Source organism: Camellia sinensis, chromosome 11, assembly GCF_055761805.1.
Source record: "Camellia sinensis isolate YWXY chromosome 11, ASM5576180v1, whole genome shotgun sequence".
NCBI lineage: Eukaryota > Viridiplantae > Streptophyta > Magnoliopsida > Ericales > Theaceae > Camellia > Camellia sinensis.
The window spans coordinates 60,125,528-60,140,559 of NC_138971.1; the positions used below are offsets into that span (position 1 = coordinate 60,125,528).

The 15,032-nt window shown below is 36.0% G+C and overlaps 2 protein-coding genes across 5 annotated transcripts in view; both read left to right on the forward strand.

Moving 5' to 3' along the window:
• The window catches only part of LOC114299806 (DEAD-box ATP-dependent RNA helicase 1), a 158,395-nt gene that overhangs the window by 128,717 nt on the left and 14,646 nt on the right, over positions 1-15,032 (forward strand). The gene's annotated exons all lie outside the window — the stretch shown is intronic.
• Positions 3,006-13,096, forward strand: LOC114301640 (vesicle-fusing ATPase-like). 3 transcript variants are annotated; one of them, XM_082894011.1, is made up of 5 exons: positions 3,006-3,411; positions 6,800-7,056; positions 12,185-12,297; positions 12,561-12,694; positions 12,783-13,096. In XM_082894011.1, the coding sequence occupies exons 1-5, from the start codon at positions 3,357-3,359 to the stop codon at positions 12,983-12,985; spliced, it is 762 nt and encodes a 253-aa protein (XP_082750137.1). In that variant the 5' UTR covers positions 3,006-3,356; the 3' UTR covers positions 12,986-13,096. The 3 variants fall into 3 exon arrangements, with proteins under 3 accessions (XP_082750137.1, XP_082750138.1, XP_082750139.1); XM_082894012.1 differs by having other exon boundaries at positions 6,822-7,056; XM_082894013.1 differs by having other exon boundaries at positions 3,006-3,358; positions 6,822-7,056.

The window sequence follows — 15,032 nt, forward strand, 5'->3', positions numbered from 1 at the left end:
TTTGTTAAGTTTTTTTTTTTTTTATGAATATGATTTTTTCTTATTTTTAATTTGTATTGAGTTTTATTAATAATTTGACGTATAAATGTATTTATTATCTTTAGATTTTTCATAGTTGTGAAGCATTAATTAAATGGGGTTTTGACATTGGGAAGCAGATTGAATTTGTCATTGTTATAAAGATATCAAATGTGGGAGGCAATGGCAGAAAACCAAGAGTTATACTTGCTTGTAAAAGAAGTAGTTACTATAGAGACAACATGAAGATCAAAGGAGAACGATTAAGGCTGTTAGGTTCTAAAAAGTGTGGATGTCTATTTCTATTAAGGGGGTAAAAATTACCTACAAATTACCAAGACGAATTGTGATAACATGTTTGATTGATGGATCCAAATAATGACAGATTTTATGGGTACTTTATGGATATTCGTACACTTGATATTTTTATGAATAATTTTATGGATACTATTTATGTATAATTTTATGTATGCGTGTTTGATTTATGAATTTTTTATGGATGTTTCAAGGAAAAAGTAAATCTTTCAATGTACAGTGATAAGGGCCTAAACAACTCTATTGTAGTTTGGTAACACGACACTAGAGTAATCTCATTTGTATAACAATGTATCACTGAACATGCACTTCACAAGTGATCCAAATTAATTTATTGTTATCATCTAATTAGACGGCAACATAATGTTGGGAAAAAAAATATTGTCCGGTAATATGGCACGGGAGTAATTCAAATTAATTAGCGTTATATTACCAAATAGGCTCACCACAAATTAAAAAATTATTGTTTAGAATAAAGTGTCTCTGTAAATGTATAGTAATAAAATCCTAGAGAGATCTATTTTTTCTGGTAACATAACATCGGAATAATGTAAATTGTTTACCATCGTGTTACCAAAATTAATGGTGTAAAGAGATAAAATAGTTAATTTAGGGTTAGTTTTGATAATATATTGAGGGTGTAATGAGAATTACAGGCTGTGTTTGGTACAGCTTTGGAAATGTAATTCTACCATTTAGTTTGAGTACGGCGTTTGTTTATAGTTTTAAAACACATTTCCACACCCGCGTTTGAAAATGCGTGTACCCGGACGTCCCCCAAACTTCTCCCAAGACGTCCGGCTGGTTAACCAGAACAGTATTCTTGAATTTTATTTTATGTTATTTTGCACTTGTTATTTTTATATGTTAAATAAAAAAATATTTTTTAACATTTTTTTAAATTTTTTTTTATGAGTTTTGAATAAATTTTTGGGTTGTGCGTTTGATTATGAATTGTAAGTTTTTGTACAAAAATTATATCACATCACTCAATTTAAAAACTCTTTTCAAAACTTTTTTCAAAACTCTTTTCAAAATTCATCCACTAAACAAATTTTTTACACTTAAATCATATTTTCAAAACTCATAAACTCAAAATACAACTCATATTCTCAAATTATATTTACAAAAACACAATAATATTTTTTATAATAATGTAATGAGATGAAAGGTGTAAAGAAGTTAAATAGCCATATAAGTAGAATCACCCTCCATTAAATACTGTATTCCATCAATGCCCTTAAACCCAAACAAGACAAATAATGTGGAGCATCTATTTACACACACCAAATACCCTCTTTGCACATCTTTCTCACTACACACACCAAAAAAATTAATTCCTAATTAATCTACTCACTACACACACGGTTTATTCCACATCTGCCCTCACACACACACACACCCCTCGACCCCAAACCCAGCTCTCTCCCAACGGTGCAAATACACACACCCATTGAAGCTTAAGCTACATCTTCAACCTTGAGGATACATACACCCATTGAAGCTTAAGCTACATCTTCAACCTTGAGGATACACACACCCATTGAAGCTTACCGTGTGCAAATACACATACACAGCTTTCATCCCCAAATACACACACACAGCTTTCATCTTCAACCTCTGTCAGTAACAATAAATCACAAACCTACTGTTGAAATAAATCACAAATGAATTAATCAAAACGTAGAGTTTTGTTTTTATCATTTTGAAAACGGACGAAGGCCCACGGAGTGTAAACAAACCATTCGGAACTGGTTTGCCGAAATTAATTCATTTGTTCGGAAGTAGGATTCCGAAATTGGTGATTTATTTCAACAGTAGGTTTCCGAAACTTTTTGATTATTTCGGCAGTCAACTTCCGAATATATTAAATTCAAACAACAATCAAGTTCCGAAATTAATTTTTTGTTTCGGATTTCAACTTTCGAACAGTATATATACTTTCGGTTTTAAACTTCCGAACAGTGTTTTTCTTTTTTTTCTTTTTTTTTTCCTCTCCCTTCTTCTGTATATTCTTTTTACATTTGTGGTAATCTCTTATTGAGTGATAAATAATTTGAGAAAATGTATGAAAATTTTAATTAGTGTAACATAATTTATACCTATATGAATCAATCACTATGCATTGTATTTGAGATCACCTTTTGAAAACTTGTTTGAGCTTCAATGGATACTAACATGGAATTGAAAAATGGTATAGCTTTGTTTGGGGATAGAATTAGGGAATTCGAAACTGTAAATTTGGTATACAGTTTGCAATTTTTTTTTTTTACTTCATTCGGAAGTAGTTGTCCGAATTTATTTTCAACTTTCGGAAGTTGAATGTTGTAAAAGTTAACTTTGTTCGGACAACAACTTCCGAAATTAAATAATTTTTTCGGACAACAACTTCCGAAATTTATTAGTTTGTTCGGACAACAACTTCCGAAAATAAATAATTATTTTGGTAGTAGATTTCCGAACCAAATAACACAATTCGGCTCTGGTTATCCGAAGACGTTGGAAAAAAAAAAAAAAGAAACTCGCATTTCCTTCACTATGTTTCTCATAAATACTTATTTGCTGATTTTTAGAAGACAAATTCTCCATATCAATAATGAATGAGGAAGAAGCTACGAATAAGGAAGGTTGAAGCTTCAGCTTCAACGTGAAGTCTAGATGTGTGCATTGAGATGAACGTGAAGTCTGGATGTGTGCATTGAGATGAATTTGGTTGATGTCTAAAATAATAATTTCACTTAGGAATAAAATTGTAATAAAATTAAATATCATTAAGTGTGTGTATAGAGGGGATTAGGTGTGTGTATATAGAAGCTCCCCAAATAATGAAACACATGGGCAAAACACTGTTCATCCATGTCCAAAATTATTAATCAATGTTTATTTCTCTCCATGAGTGCATGCAAGGGTTTACAGAGGTTTTGAAGAAGAAGAAGAAGAAGAAGAAGAGATAATGGAGGAAGCATAAGAGCATAACAAAAAGCAGAGCGTGCCTGTACTCCCATGGATGAGAAGTCCTATTGATGTTAGTCTCTTCGATGAATGCCCTCTTAATCTCCTACCTTCTCTTGATCGCAGGTACTCTTTCTCTGTGTGTGTATATAGTTGTGTGTTTGTGTATGATTATTATGTATGTATTTTGTTGTTTATCTTTCATAATTCTCAACATAAATTGATTAAATTTGTGAAGAGTTCATCCATTCTAACCGGTTTAGAATGGTTGATTGAGGAATTGATAAATTTGTCTATTGCTATCACATTTTCTATTCCTCTGACATCTCTCTGCATATCCATCTCTGTTGCTTTTGCTTAGGGTTTTTCTTCCATTTGTTCTTCTCAGGAAATTTACCTTATCCATATATACTAAATATTATAAAGAAAGAATGAACATCAATATCTACCCGTATAAAAGTGAAAACAACATCGAAACATGTATGTAGGAAGCAATTTTTTTCTTCTTAAATTCACATTTGTTTACAAACTAAAACAATTGTTGATCGATTTCGTTGCACTTTTGGACAGACGGGCACAACCAGAAGGAGAACTTCTTTCTCTTTGGTTTGGATTGAACCCGTCCCTGTGACCTATCAAGATAATTACATTTCATTTTCTATACTTGCAATTTTTTCACAACTACATGTATTCACAAATAAGAGATTTTGCAATTCTATTTTTTGAGGCAATAAATAAATAATATTTTTGTAATAAAGCTTATTAAAGCAATAGACAAGATAGGCAGTTAATTCATTTCACAAACTTAGTATAGCAAATGGGTTTTTTAAAAGTCATAGGGGGGCCGATTGCCCCGCTTGCCCTCCTCTGGGTCCATCCCTGTCATTAGGTATGGTTAGTTCCCAGGGTTCTAGCAGTGCATACTTCACGGATTAGGTTTAAATTTGTCTTTTCTTTCCCCCCACTTTTTTAGAAGAGTCTGTGCAACTAGGATTTATATTTGTTTAGCTATTTACTAGGTTTTGGCTGACTGTGAAAGGTGTAGGCTTAAACTAGTCACAAAGAATTATATGAGTACACTATGTGGACTTAGCCTTTGAAAATTTTAAAACTGAAGGATCTTATCGATTAGAATGTGTTGTGGTGTCTCTAATGATAAGTGTATTTTAAGGGACTTTTCCTAGTTCACCCAAAAATTTATTGTGTTTTAAAAGCTCCATAAAATGCTAGTACACATGCATGCCCAAATCCAATTGAATCGAACATTCACAAAATAACCCCAAACTCAATTCTATTTGAAAAATTGAACCTATTTTGTGTAACTTTTGGTAAGTTGAAAGTTGAGAATTAGAAATCAGAACATAAAAACATTCACCTCTAGTTTTTTGATAATCAATTATTTTTCAATTTATTTATTTATTTCTAAAACTATTAAGCAGAAACTACACCAAATATATTGGTGTAAAATTTCATATTAAAAAAAGCCTATAAATAGCCTTAATAAAATGCACATGGCTATTATTGACTAGATGCGACTGAACAATGTGGTTGTTTGTTATAACTTAAATATTGCAACTTTCAACTTTTAGTAATAATTAAGTTGAGATAACATTTTGTTGTAATTTATAGTAAAAATAGTTTAAGCTTATTTTCACTTATTTAAGGCAAAATAGGTTGATTTTAAGTTTTTTGCAGTCACATCCTCACATCCTAGACATTACACTGACCCCCTTATCATAATTTGTCTATTAACTAACACTGCTAACAGAAAAAAATAAAAAGACTTTATTACCTTTCTTCCCTTCTCTCTTCCTCTCGTTCAACACGACCTAATTTTACTCTCTCTCTCTCTAGTCTCCATCTCAGCCCTAACCATCAACCCCCCAAAACACCATCGCTATACAAACACCTTGTGGACACATCATATCAATTAAAAATATTTAGAAAGTTGGCTATTTGACAACATGTGGTTGGCAATTTGAATATATCTAGCAACATCAATGTACTGAGTATGCATTTGCTTTGCAATAAACAACTAAACAAGCATAGATGTTCCCATGCAAACAAATTGTTATGTCTCTTTCTTTTTGTGCCTCCACCCAACCATAGCCACAATCTATATAATACCCCATCTCTTTATTTATTGGCTCAAAGAGTTCAATTCTTCAATTGATTCGACAATTTTACAACTAAACAAAAAGCATGCAGCTACTAATGGTGCCCAAGAGGGTTCCACTGAGTAGTCAATTGGAAAAAAATTCTTAGCATATACCCACCATCACCTACACCATCACCAGCCCTGTAGCACCATCTCGCTCCCTCTTTCGCCACCCACACCACCAACCTAAAAAGAGAGAGAGAGAGAGAGAGAGAGAGAGAGAGAGAGAGAGAGAGAGAGAGAGAGAGAGAGGAGGGGGTAAATCAACTATTTTCGTCTGCACTTTGAAATAAGCAACGTTGTGGTGGAGAACCAACAAGTAGCTCTAATCGGCAAGGCTGGTGTTGGAGAAGAAACAACACAACATTAGACCACCAAGGAGGATTGTGGTTGTCGTGATCCTTGTTCTCCCACTGAAAATGTCATGGCTGCTCGTGGACATAAGATCCCCCTCCCTTTCGTTCTACTTTCTCGTCTTTCTCCCTCTTTTTCTCAACTTAAATTTTTGGTTAGTGTGTATTTAGGGTTTTATTGGGTATGGGTAGTAATTCGGGTTGGGTTAGGGTTAGGGGTTAGGTTTGGATAAGTAAGGTTAAAATTGGTATTTTAAAACTTTTTACGTTGATGTCATCCAAAGCCGTTAGTTGACCTAACCCCCATTAACAAAATGGGGCAAAATGTAATGCGATTTCGAACCTCAAGGAGTGCAATGAAATTCAAACGTCGAGGGCGAAATTGTAGTAAAAACAAACCTCAAGGGGTGTTAGTGTAATTTACCATTGTTTTTGAAAAGTTAACAAGAGGGGCTCTTTGTCACCTTTTTACTTTAGCGAGAAATTATTTTAATTAAAAAATCATTTAAATATAACTCATCTTTCTTAATAATTATCATACCCGTTTTTGAATATCTAGTTAATAAAAAATAAAATAACGTTTGACAATATAAATTCACTTTACTATTTACTTAAATAAACCTCTGTAATTTAAATTTATAACATTTTTAACATCTATATTTTAATATATTAAAAGGAGCAAGTAATTTGGTGTTCATGAAGTTTTGTGGACTTTTATTTTTTTTAGAGGCAACCTTTGCTTATTATGTTTTAACCATTTAAAGACCCTTGATATATAGGTAAAAATGTACAATGCTTTTCACCCACTTTATAATTCAATCATTGTTGTGACTCTTACATTGAGGTTTAGGCATCATTTTTTCTTTAGCTTGAAGGAACTTTTTTTTTCCCCCTGGAGCTTGACATTGAGCTTCAATTTTGAGTACCTATTTGATTACTGCAAAATGGCTTTCACTGTTACTCCCTTGAATTATATTGCTTATATTTTTGTGGTTATGGTTAGTTGTGAGTTGTTCTTATATTAGGTTCGAGGTGGCGTTGGAGAATATGGATTTTACTCCCCTCTTTCCAGTGCAAGTTGCAGTCTGGCAAGAGACAATTGGACCTGGTTCCTGTGAGCGAGACCTTTGTATAAATTCACCAACTGGAAGTGGGAAGACGCTAGCCTATGCTTTGCCAATAGTGCAAATGCTGTCAACTCGTGCGGTTAGATGTCTTCGTGGTTTAGTGGTGTTACCCACACGTGATTTAGCCGTGCAGGTTATACATTCACCTTTACATACCGATTTCCCATTTGTGCACATGTCCTGGTTATTCTACTTAAAGGGATATTGCTGCCATCAATCTTTCTCACTTAAACACATGCACATATTGGGCATGCATCTTTTCTTCATTATGTGTTAATTCTCATCTCATAATCATGGAACTATCTGTGTTTTTTACCCCTAAGCTTGACCTAGATATATGAACTCACAATTGTATTGCTGTACCAAAGTTGATTGAACAATTCATAACCTCAAGAATACGTTTGAGTACTGTTGTATTTTTTTGTTTTAGTTGTTTGTTAAAATTCATGAGAAAATACATTGATTTTGATTACATTTATAAAGACACATCTGATGTGATTGAGATAGGTGTTTTCTTCATGCAAAATTGTATGCATGTTTGGGAATTGGTTTTCTGATTGTTGTATTATATGATCTTCATTGTGAACTTCTAAAGCTTTGTTCACTGCATGTGGGATATTATTATAAGGTTGATTGCTAGACAGACTGTCAAAGGATCATTTTAATTAAACTGCCATTACATAATGGTTGTCTTGGCAATTCGAGGCACTGGAAGATTAAAATTCTTATACACCTCATCACCACTTTTTATTTGCACAAACTGGGTGAGATTGGTGTTGGATCCTCCTCTCAGACCAAGTCATGTTTTGTGGCTGTGTTTATATGGATGTATAAGACTGTTCTTTTGCTCTATGAACAAGTTTTCTTTTTATGTACATGAAGTGATGTGTAAATGCTGTACCTATGACGTCACTCGTATGTTTATAAAAGTTTAAGATTATCAGTCTCATGTATGTCTGCACAGCTCGATGGGCTATGTATTTTTTATGTATTTACTTCTGCAACCCCTAACTATATGTTATTATGCTAAGAGGCCTTCGATAATCCAAAGATTAGTGGCCGGTTACATCGCTGAACTCATAGGGACGGGTCAGGGTCGTGACACAGACGCACGCTCGAGCGCAAGAGTTTTCGCTCGAGTGAAGAAACAATTCCACAGGGCTAGCTCGAGGGTAAGAAAGCTCGCTCGAGCGAAGAATTTTAGACTAAATTTTATTTAAATATCAACTAAGAGGATAAATGGGTTGAACAGTCAGGTTAGGATTTATGTAATTTGAACTCTCTAGCCCGCTCCTCAAACACTACTTGTATCACATGCCTTTCAAATATGCCACCTACTGCTGCCAACTATACTAGCAGATTCCAAAGAACATCCTTAGGCCATTTAGATATTTGCCATATTTGGATAGCTGCAAGACAGACAGTAGTTCCTAAAAAAATGTAAGAACTAAAGGGCATGCAGGCCACACTCTTTGTACTTGGACAAAGAGCAAAATGATGTGGTCTACTGTTTCCACCTCTTTGCCACAAGGGGCAAGAATCCATAGAAAGCTATCTCTTTTACCTTTAGAATGTTACACCTGGAAATATACGCAAGACTCATTTTCATGGGGACATTTCAAGCTTGTAGTGTCCTTTCATGACCAAATCTGCTTCCATATGCTTGTGGGAATTTGAACTAGTCTTGGTGGGCTTTCCTTTTTTTGGTGGCCAGCCTATTTAACATATGATACATGGCCCCCCTCCCCAAATCTAGTTACTATAAGTTAATAACTATTGACTTTCTTGTGCTAGGCTGAATTTGAAGCATGTAAGAGGAATGCTTCTATATGGGCCACCAGGTTCTGGAAAAACCTTGATAGCACAAAGCATTTGCAAATTTCTAAATGCAAAAGAGCCCCTGGTCTCTTTCTCTCTCTCCACTTTTTTTAATCTTATTTTGACACTTCTTTTTCTCCTCCTATTCATGCGGATTGTAAATAGACCGGATGTGTTAGATGCATTCCAAGGTCAATCAGAGAGGAAAATAAGGTCACTCTTTAAAGTGGCCGTTGAGGATGAAAATAAATTTGGTAAAGATGCGCACATATGTTCATTCTAAATTCACTTCGTTGTGCTTTTATAGTGAGATCATTTAATCTTTTCTTTCAGGAGCTAAAAGTGACCTACACATCATCATATTTGATGAAATTGATTCCATTGTTAAGGTGAGCACAGATACAACATTTGCTCATTCTAAATGCTGTTAGTTGTGTTACCTACAATTCGTGTTATATATATGTGCGTGTGTTAATTTCATGATATCAGACTTAAGGTTTTTGACATAATTGAAGTATTTTTTCCCTGTTTGGGTTTGACTTCATTTTGGTGTTTTCGTATTCCCATGGATTATATGTTCAGTTTCTCCCATTTCATTCCCATGTCATACGTGGCCAATTTGTTGCTTGTGTGATGTTTCTTTATTCCTTATTGGTAGTAGTGATATGTACTCCAAATTAGTAATTGTAACTCATCTTTTGAAACATTGACAATAAGATACAAGGCTTGAGTTTCATGCTTCTATATCAATATGCTTTTGTAAGACAAACATTCACTATTGAGTGTGTAGTCCAGATTAATTAGCATTGCTTTCACATTATTTCTATGCCCTATGATTTGTGATTTCAACTTGTCATCCACTTTTAAATGTTTTTATTAATTTAAACAACCTATGCTTTTAATCAGTGTGAACAATCAACATAGAAATGCTATTCTATTCAGAAAGTTTTGAATTCTGAAAATAGCAGGCAGTGTATCCTATCCGAAGACCCCAAAGGTAATGGTCACCTAGGCAAGAAACCATTTTTCTAGAAAGTGGTTCCTAAACAATAAGCACTCAATTGTTTTGTGCATAAATACAGAAAGCACTTGACTGACCTTAGGTAATCATCACATCTGCATGTACTTCATAGCTTTACCATGACAGTTGTATTGAGCATGGGATCCCTTTATCCCAAAACCTCTACCCACCGCACATATAGCATCTCTCGTATTAAAATTGAAGGAGGCTATCTCTAGGGAGCCTTACAGGTGCATTTGGCCTTCCTTCCCAGATTAAGGGGATTGTCCACCTGTGTGCGCTTGTATCCACTTGAGCTATTCACTTCTGGACCTCTAAAACAACTCCTCACTCTTTCTTTTCCCAAAGCCATCTTTGCTTTGACCTAGCTAGTATCTGATGATGTAGTGTCATCTCAGCATCCTCCATAGTTCCTAGATAGCTCCCTTACTAGGTCATGTAGCCTCAAATCACACACACAACTACATATAGAACTTCAATTTTTTTTCCTAATATAAGGAGGTAAGAAAGATCCTTAAGAAAATAAAGCATGATCTCTCTCAAAATATATTTCTCTCAAAATAAACTCCCTCTAAGTTTGGAAATGTTGAGCTCTAGAGAGTGTTGGGAGAGATAGAAAATGTCTTGGAGAGATGCCAAAATGGTCTTGGAGAGGTGTCTCAACAAATGAGCAAAGGGTCCTTTAAATAGACCTGAGGCAGGGCACTTTTGCGGGCGTGGTCAGCCTTGGTCGCGACCGCGGTGTCCCTTCGCGGGTTGCAGAGCAAATTTTTGGGAGCTGGTCATTTGGGCAAAGCCTGGTCGCGGGCACGATGTGCATGCTCGCAGGTGCGACCGTGCTGTGTGTGAATCGCGGGTGCGATGGTGCTTCTCGTAGGTAGGAATGGCAGCGGGGCGGGGCAGGGCGGGGCCGGGGACCACACCCCCCGTCCTCGATCCCCGACGGGGAGCCTATCGCCATCTCCGTCCCCAACGGGGATCGGGTTTCTCCGACCCCGAAAATTCCTTGGTCCAAATCTGTTCAACAACATCATCAACAACAACCCTGGTCCAAATTTGTTGAACAACATCATCAACAACTTTCAACATCAACAAAATCATACACATAGAGAGAGAAAGAGACACACACACACACACACACATACACATACATATATACATACATATATGTATACATTCACACAGAGAGAGACACACATACATACATATATATATACACACAGAGACACACACACACATACACACGTATACATACACACAGAGAGAGGACGGTGGAGGAGCTCGGCGGAGATCGGCGGCGATTACGAAGGAGATCAACACAGATCTGAGATTTGTGTATCTGTGTCAGAGAGCGAGAGAGAGAGAGAGAGTGGTGATTGCGACGGCGACGGCGACTTTGACATCGTGGACAGTTGCGGTGGCACTGAGGAGAAGGAGAGGTGCAAGAGTGAGAGAGAGTAGAAAGAAGCGAAGGAGAGGTGCGAGAGTGAGAGAGAATAAAGGGAAGAGAGAGTGAGACAGAGGGGTCATAAATTTTTGAGGGATATATATAGTAGGTTTACTTCGGGGGGGTAACAGGAACGGGGTCGGGGTGGGGGACGGGCTAGGGCCGGGGTTGGAAAGCATATTACCGTCCCCGGCCCAAAAGTCAACAGGGATTCATTTTCGAATACCATCCTCGGCCCGTCGAGGGTATTTTTTGGGGAAAAACTGCTCTAATCGGGGTTGAGGGGGCGGGTCCCCGTCGGGCCGGGTTTAAATTGCCTTCCCTACTCGTGGGCGCGATGGTGCACGCAGCTGAGCAGCTTTTTTTGACTCTTTGCTTCATATTTCTTGTGCATTTTGCTCCACGCTTTGTCAGCCTATCCCACAGACAAACAGTGCTTGCTATCGATGAAGATCCAACAAAATCCACAAAAAGTCCACACATGTGAAGCTCTATCCTTTCATCCCAAAGTTGCCATTTTCAAACTTGAAAATTCAACAGCATTATCTCCATATCTTGACAAGCATTATGAATCCTGTTAATGTATAAGAAGATAATGAACAAGAAAATAATAAAAACAAAAACACTTTGAATAAAAAATCATCATATTAAGTTTTGTGAAGAGAGGTATTACCAAAACATAAATCTTAAATTTCTTTAGGATAAAAAATCCTAACCATAAACAAAGGGTAGAGGAGGCAACAATGAGAAAGTAATCATAAGCTTTAAGAGAGAGTGAGCGTGGTCTTCTTTGGTTCCATATGTATATTGCAAATCATGTCTTAAATATGTTCTTGGTTTTTTTGCAAAAAAGAGGGGCAGCTATGGGATTACACCATATGGATGATAGGCTTGTAAGCCCACTACTTGCAATGGTTAATATCTCTCATATTTCGTTTTTCAATTTTTTTATTTTTATTGTTTCTCCTTGTCTAGGCAATACTTGAAAATTTGCATGCCTTTAAGATTGATGGCCGGAAAGCGTTTAACAACATTTTTATTATTGGTACTACAAATCGAAAGGAGCTTATAGATGAAGCCCTGCTGAGGTAACCTTCTCTTCGTTGTGTTGTTCTTTGCTGATTTCTTTATTCTTTTTGAACAATGTCCCACAATTTTTGAACTCGAATGGTATGTTCAAATTTTGAGTTTATCAAGTAAAGAAAAATGAAATTATTTAAACATATTTATCTTTTATGGGTAACCAAATATATATATATATATATATATTTAAAAATAGCTATTTATTTTATTCTCATTTTCCTAACTCAATAAAAAAAAAACGTACTTTATTTATTGTATTTGTTTGTAGGGAAGGTAGAATCGAAATACATGTCAAAGTAGAGTACCCAGATGAGCAAGGGCGCCTGCAAATTTTGGGCATCTACACAACGAACATGGGACAAAATTTTGTACTCAATAGAGATGTGAATCTTCATGAAATTGGTAAGTTGTTTGAGCAATATTGTTGTGTAAGCGGAAACATCAAATCATCATTTATGAAATGAGATTGTGCGTGTGCTTGTTTGCACAGCTTGCAGGACGGATGGCTGTAGTGGCTCTGCCCTTGCATCTCTAGTCACTCGTGCACATTCATATGTTGTGGTCCACACAGTGGAGAATGGATTACTGCAGCATATCAAGGATGATTTCAAAGTAACAATGAACCACTTTCTCCGTGCTATAGAAGATGTTAAGTCTGGACTTCAAGAATCTGACTTGGAGCCAAGCAGGTAATACACATCAACATTTATTTTTGTAACCGAATGACATAACGTACATATTGTAGATTTATTTAATAGAAAATGTGATTTCAATTAAAACATGTTTCCTGCTAAAGGTAGATTTCCTGCTAAAATATAGGAAACATGTTTTAATTGAAATCACATTTTCTGTTAAATAAATCTACAATATGTACGTTATGTCATTCGGTTACAAAAATAAATGTTGATGTGTATTACCTGCTTGGCTCCAAGTCAGATTCTTGAAGTCCAGACTTAACATCTTCTATAGCACGGAGAAAGTGGTTCATTGTTATTTTGAAATCATCCTTGACATGCTGCAGTAATCCATTCTCCACTGTGTGGACCACAACATATGAATGTGCACGAATGACTAGAGATGCAAGGGCAGAGCCACTACAGCCATCCGTCTTGCAAGCTGTGCAAGCAAGCACACGCACAATCTCATTTCATAAATGATGATTTGATGTTTCCGCTTGCACAACAATATTACTCAAACAACTTACCAATTTCATGAAGATTCACATCTTTATCGAGTACAAAATTTTGTCTCATGTTCCTTGTGTAGATGCCCAAAATTTGCAGGCACCCTTGCTTATCTGGGTACTCTACTTTGACATGTAGTTCGATTCTACCTTCCCTACAAACAAATATAATAAATAAAGTACTTATTTTATTTTATTTTATTGAGTTAGGAAAATGAGAATAAACTAAATAGCTATTTTTGAATATATATATATATATATTTGTTTGGTTACCCATAAAAGATAAATATGTTTAAATAATTTCATTTTTCTTTACTTGATAAACTCAAAATTTGAACATACCATTCGAGTTCAAAAAATTTGGGATATTGTTCAAAAAGAATAAAGAAATCAGCAAAGAACAACACAACGAAGAGAAGGTTACCTCAGCAGGGCTTCATCGATGAGCTCCTTTCGATTTCTAGTACCAATAATAAAAATGTTGTTAAATGCTTTCCGGCCATCAATCTTAAAGGCATGCAAATTTTGCACGTATTGCCTAGACAAGGAGAAGCAATAAAAATAAAAAATTGATAAACAAAATCTGAGAGATATTAACCTTTGCAAGTGGTTGGCTTACAAGCCTATTATCCACATGGTGTAATCCCATGGCTGCCCCTCTTTTCTGCAAAAAAAACCAAGAACATATTTAAGATATGATTTGCAATATACATATGGAACCAAAGAAGACCAGGCTCACTCTCTCTTAATGCTTATGATTACTTTCTCATTGTTGCCTCCTCTACCCTTTGTTTATGGTTAGGAATTTTTATCCTAAAGAAATTTAAGATTTATGTTTTGGTAATACCTCTATTCACAAACCTTAATATGATGATTTTTTATTCAAAGTGTTTTTTTTTTTTTTCTTGTTCATTATCTTCTTATACATTAACATGATTCATGATGCTTGTCAAGATATGGAGATAATGTTGTTGAATTTTCGAGTTTGAAAATGGCAACTTTGGGATGCTCAAATTGGCTGTTGTCTCAGCTTTTTGATGTCAACACATGGGTGAAAGGATAGAGCTTCACATGTGTGGACTTTTTGTTGATTTTGTTGGATCTTCATTGATAGCAAGCATAAGGATAAGGCTTTGACAAAGGGATGGACTTTACAGAGCAAAATGGTGGCTTAGGGAGGCTGTTTGTCTATGGGATAGGCTGACAAAGCGTGGAGCAAAACGCGCAAGAAATATGAAGCAAAGAGTCAAAAAAAGCTGCTCAGCCGCATACACCATCGTGCCCGCGAGTAGGGATGGCAATTTAAACCTGGCCCGACGGGGACCCGCCCCTCGACCCCGATTAGAGCGGTTTTTTCTCGAAAAATACCCCCGACGAGTCGGGGATGGTATTCGAAAATGAATCCCTGTTGACTTTCGGGCCGGGGACGGTGATATGTTTTCCAGCCCCGGCCCCCACCCCATCCCCGTTACCTCCCCGAAGTAAACCTACTATATATATCCCTAAAAAATTTATGACCCCTCTGTCTCTCTCTCTCTCTCTCTTCCCTTTACTCTC

Bases quoted from the DNA above. Each gene is read 5' to 3' on its own strand.
- LOC114301640 (XM_082894011.1), top strand. From the start codon at position 3,357: ATGTTAGTCTCTTCGATGAATGCCCTCTTAATCTCCTACCTTCTCTTG. The intron at 3,412-6,799 runs GTACTCTTTCTC...GGTTATGGTTAG, and splicing joins CTACCTTCTCTTGATCGCAG to TTGTGAGTTGTTCTTATATT. The intron at 7,057-12,184 runs GTTATACATTCA...CTCCTTGTCTAG, and splicing joins CACGTGATTTAGCCGTGCAG to GCAATACTTGAAAATTTGCA.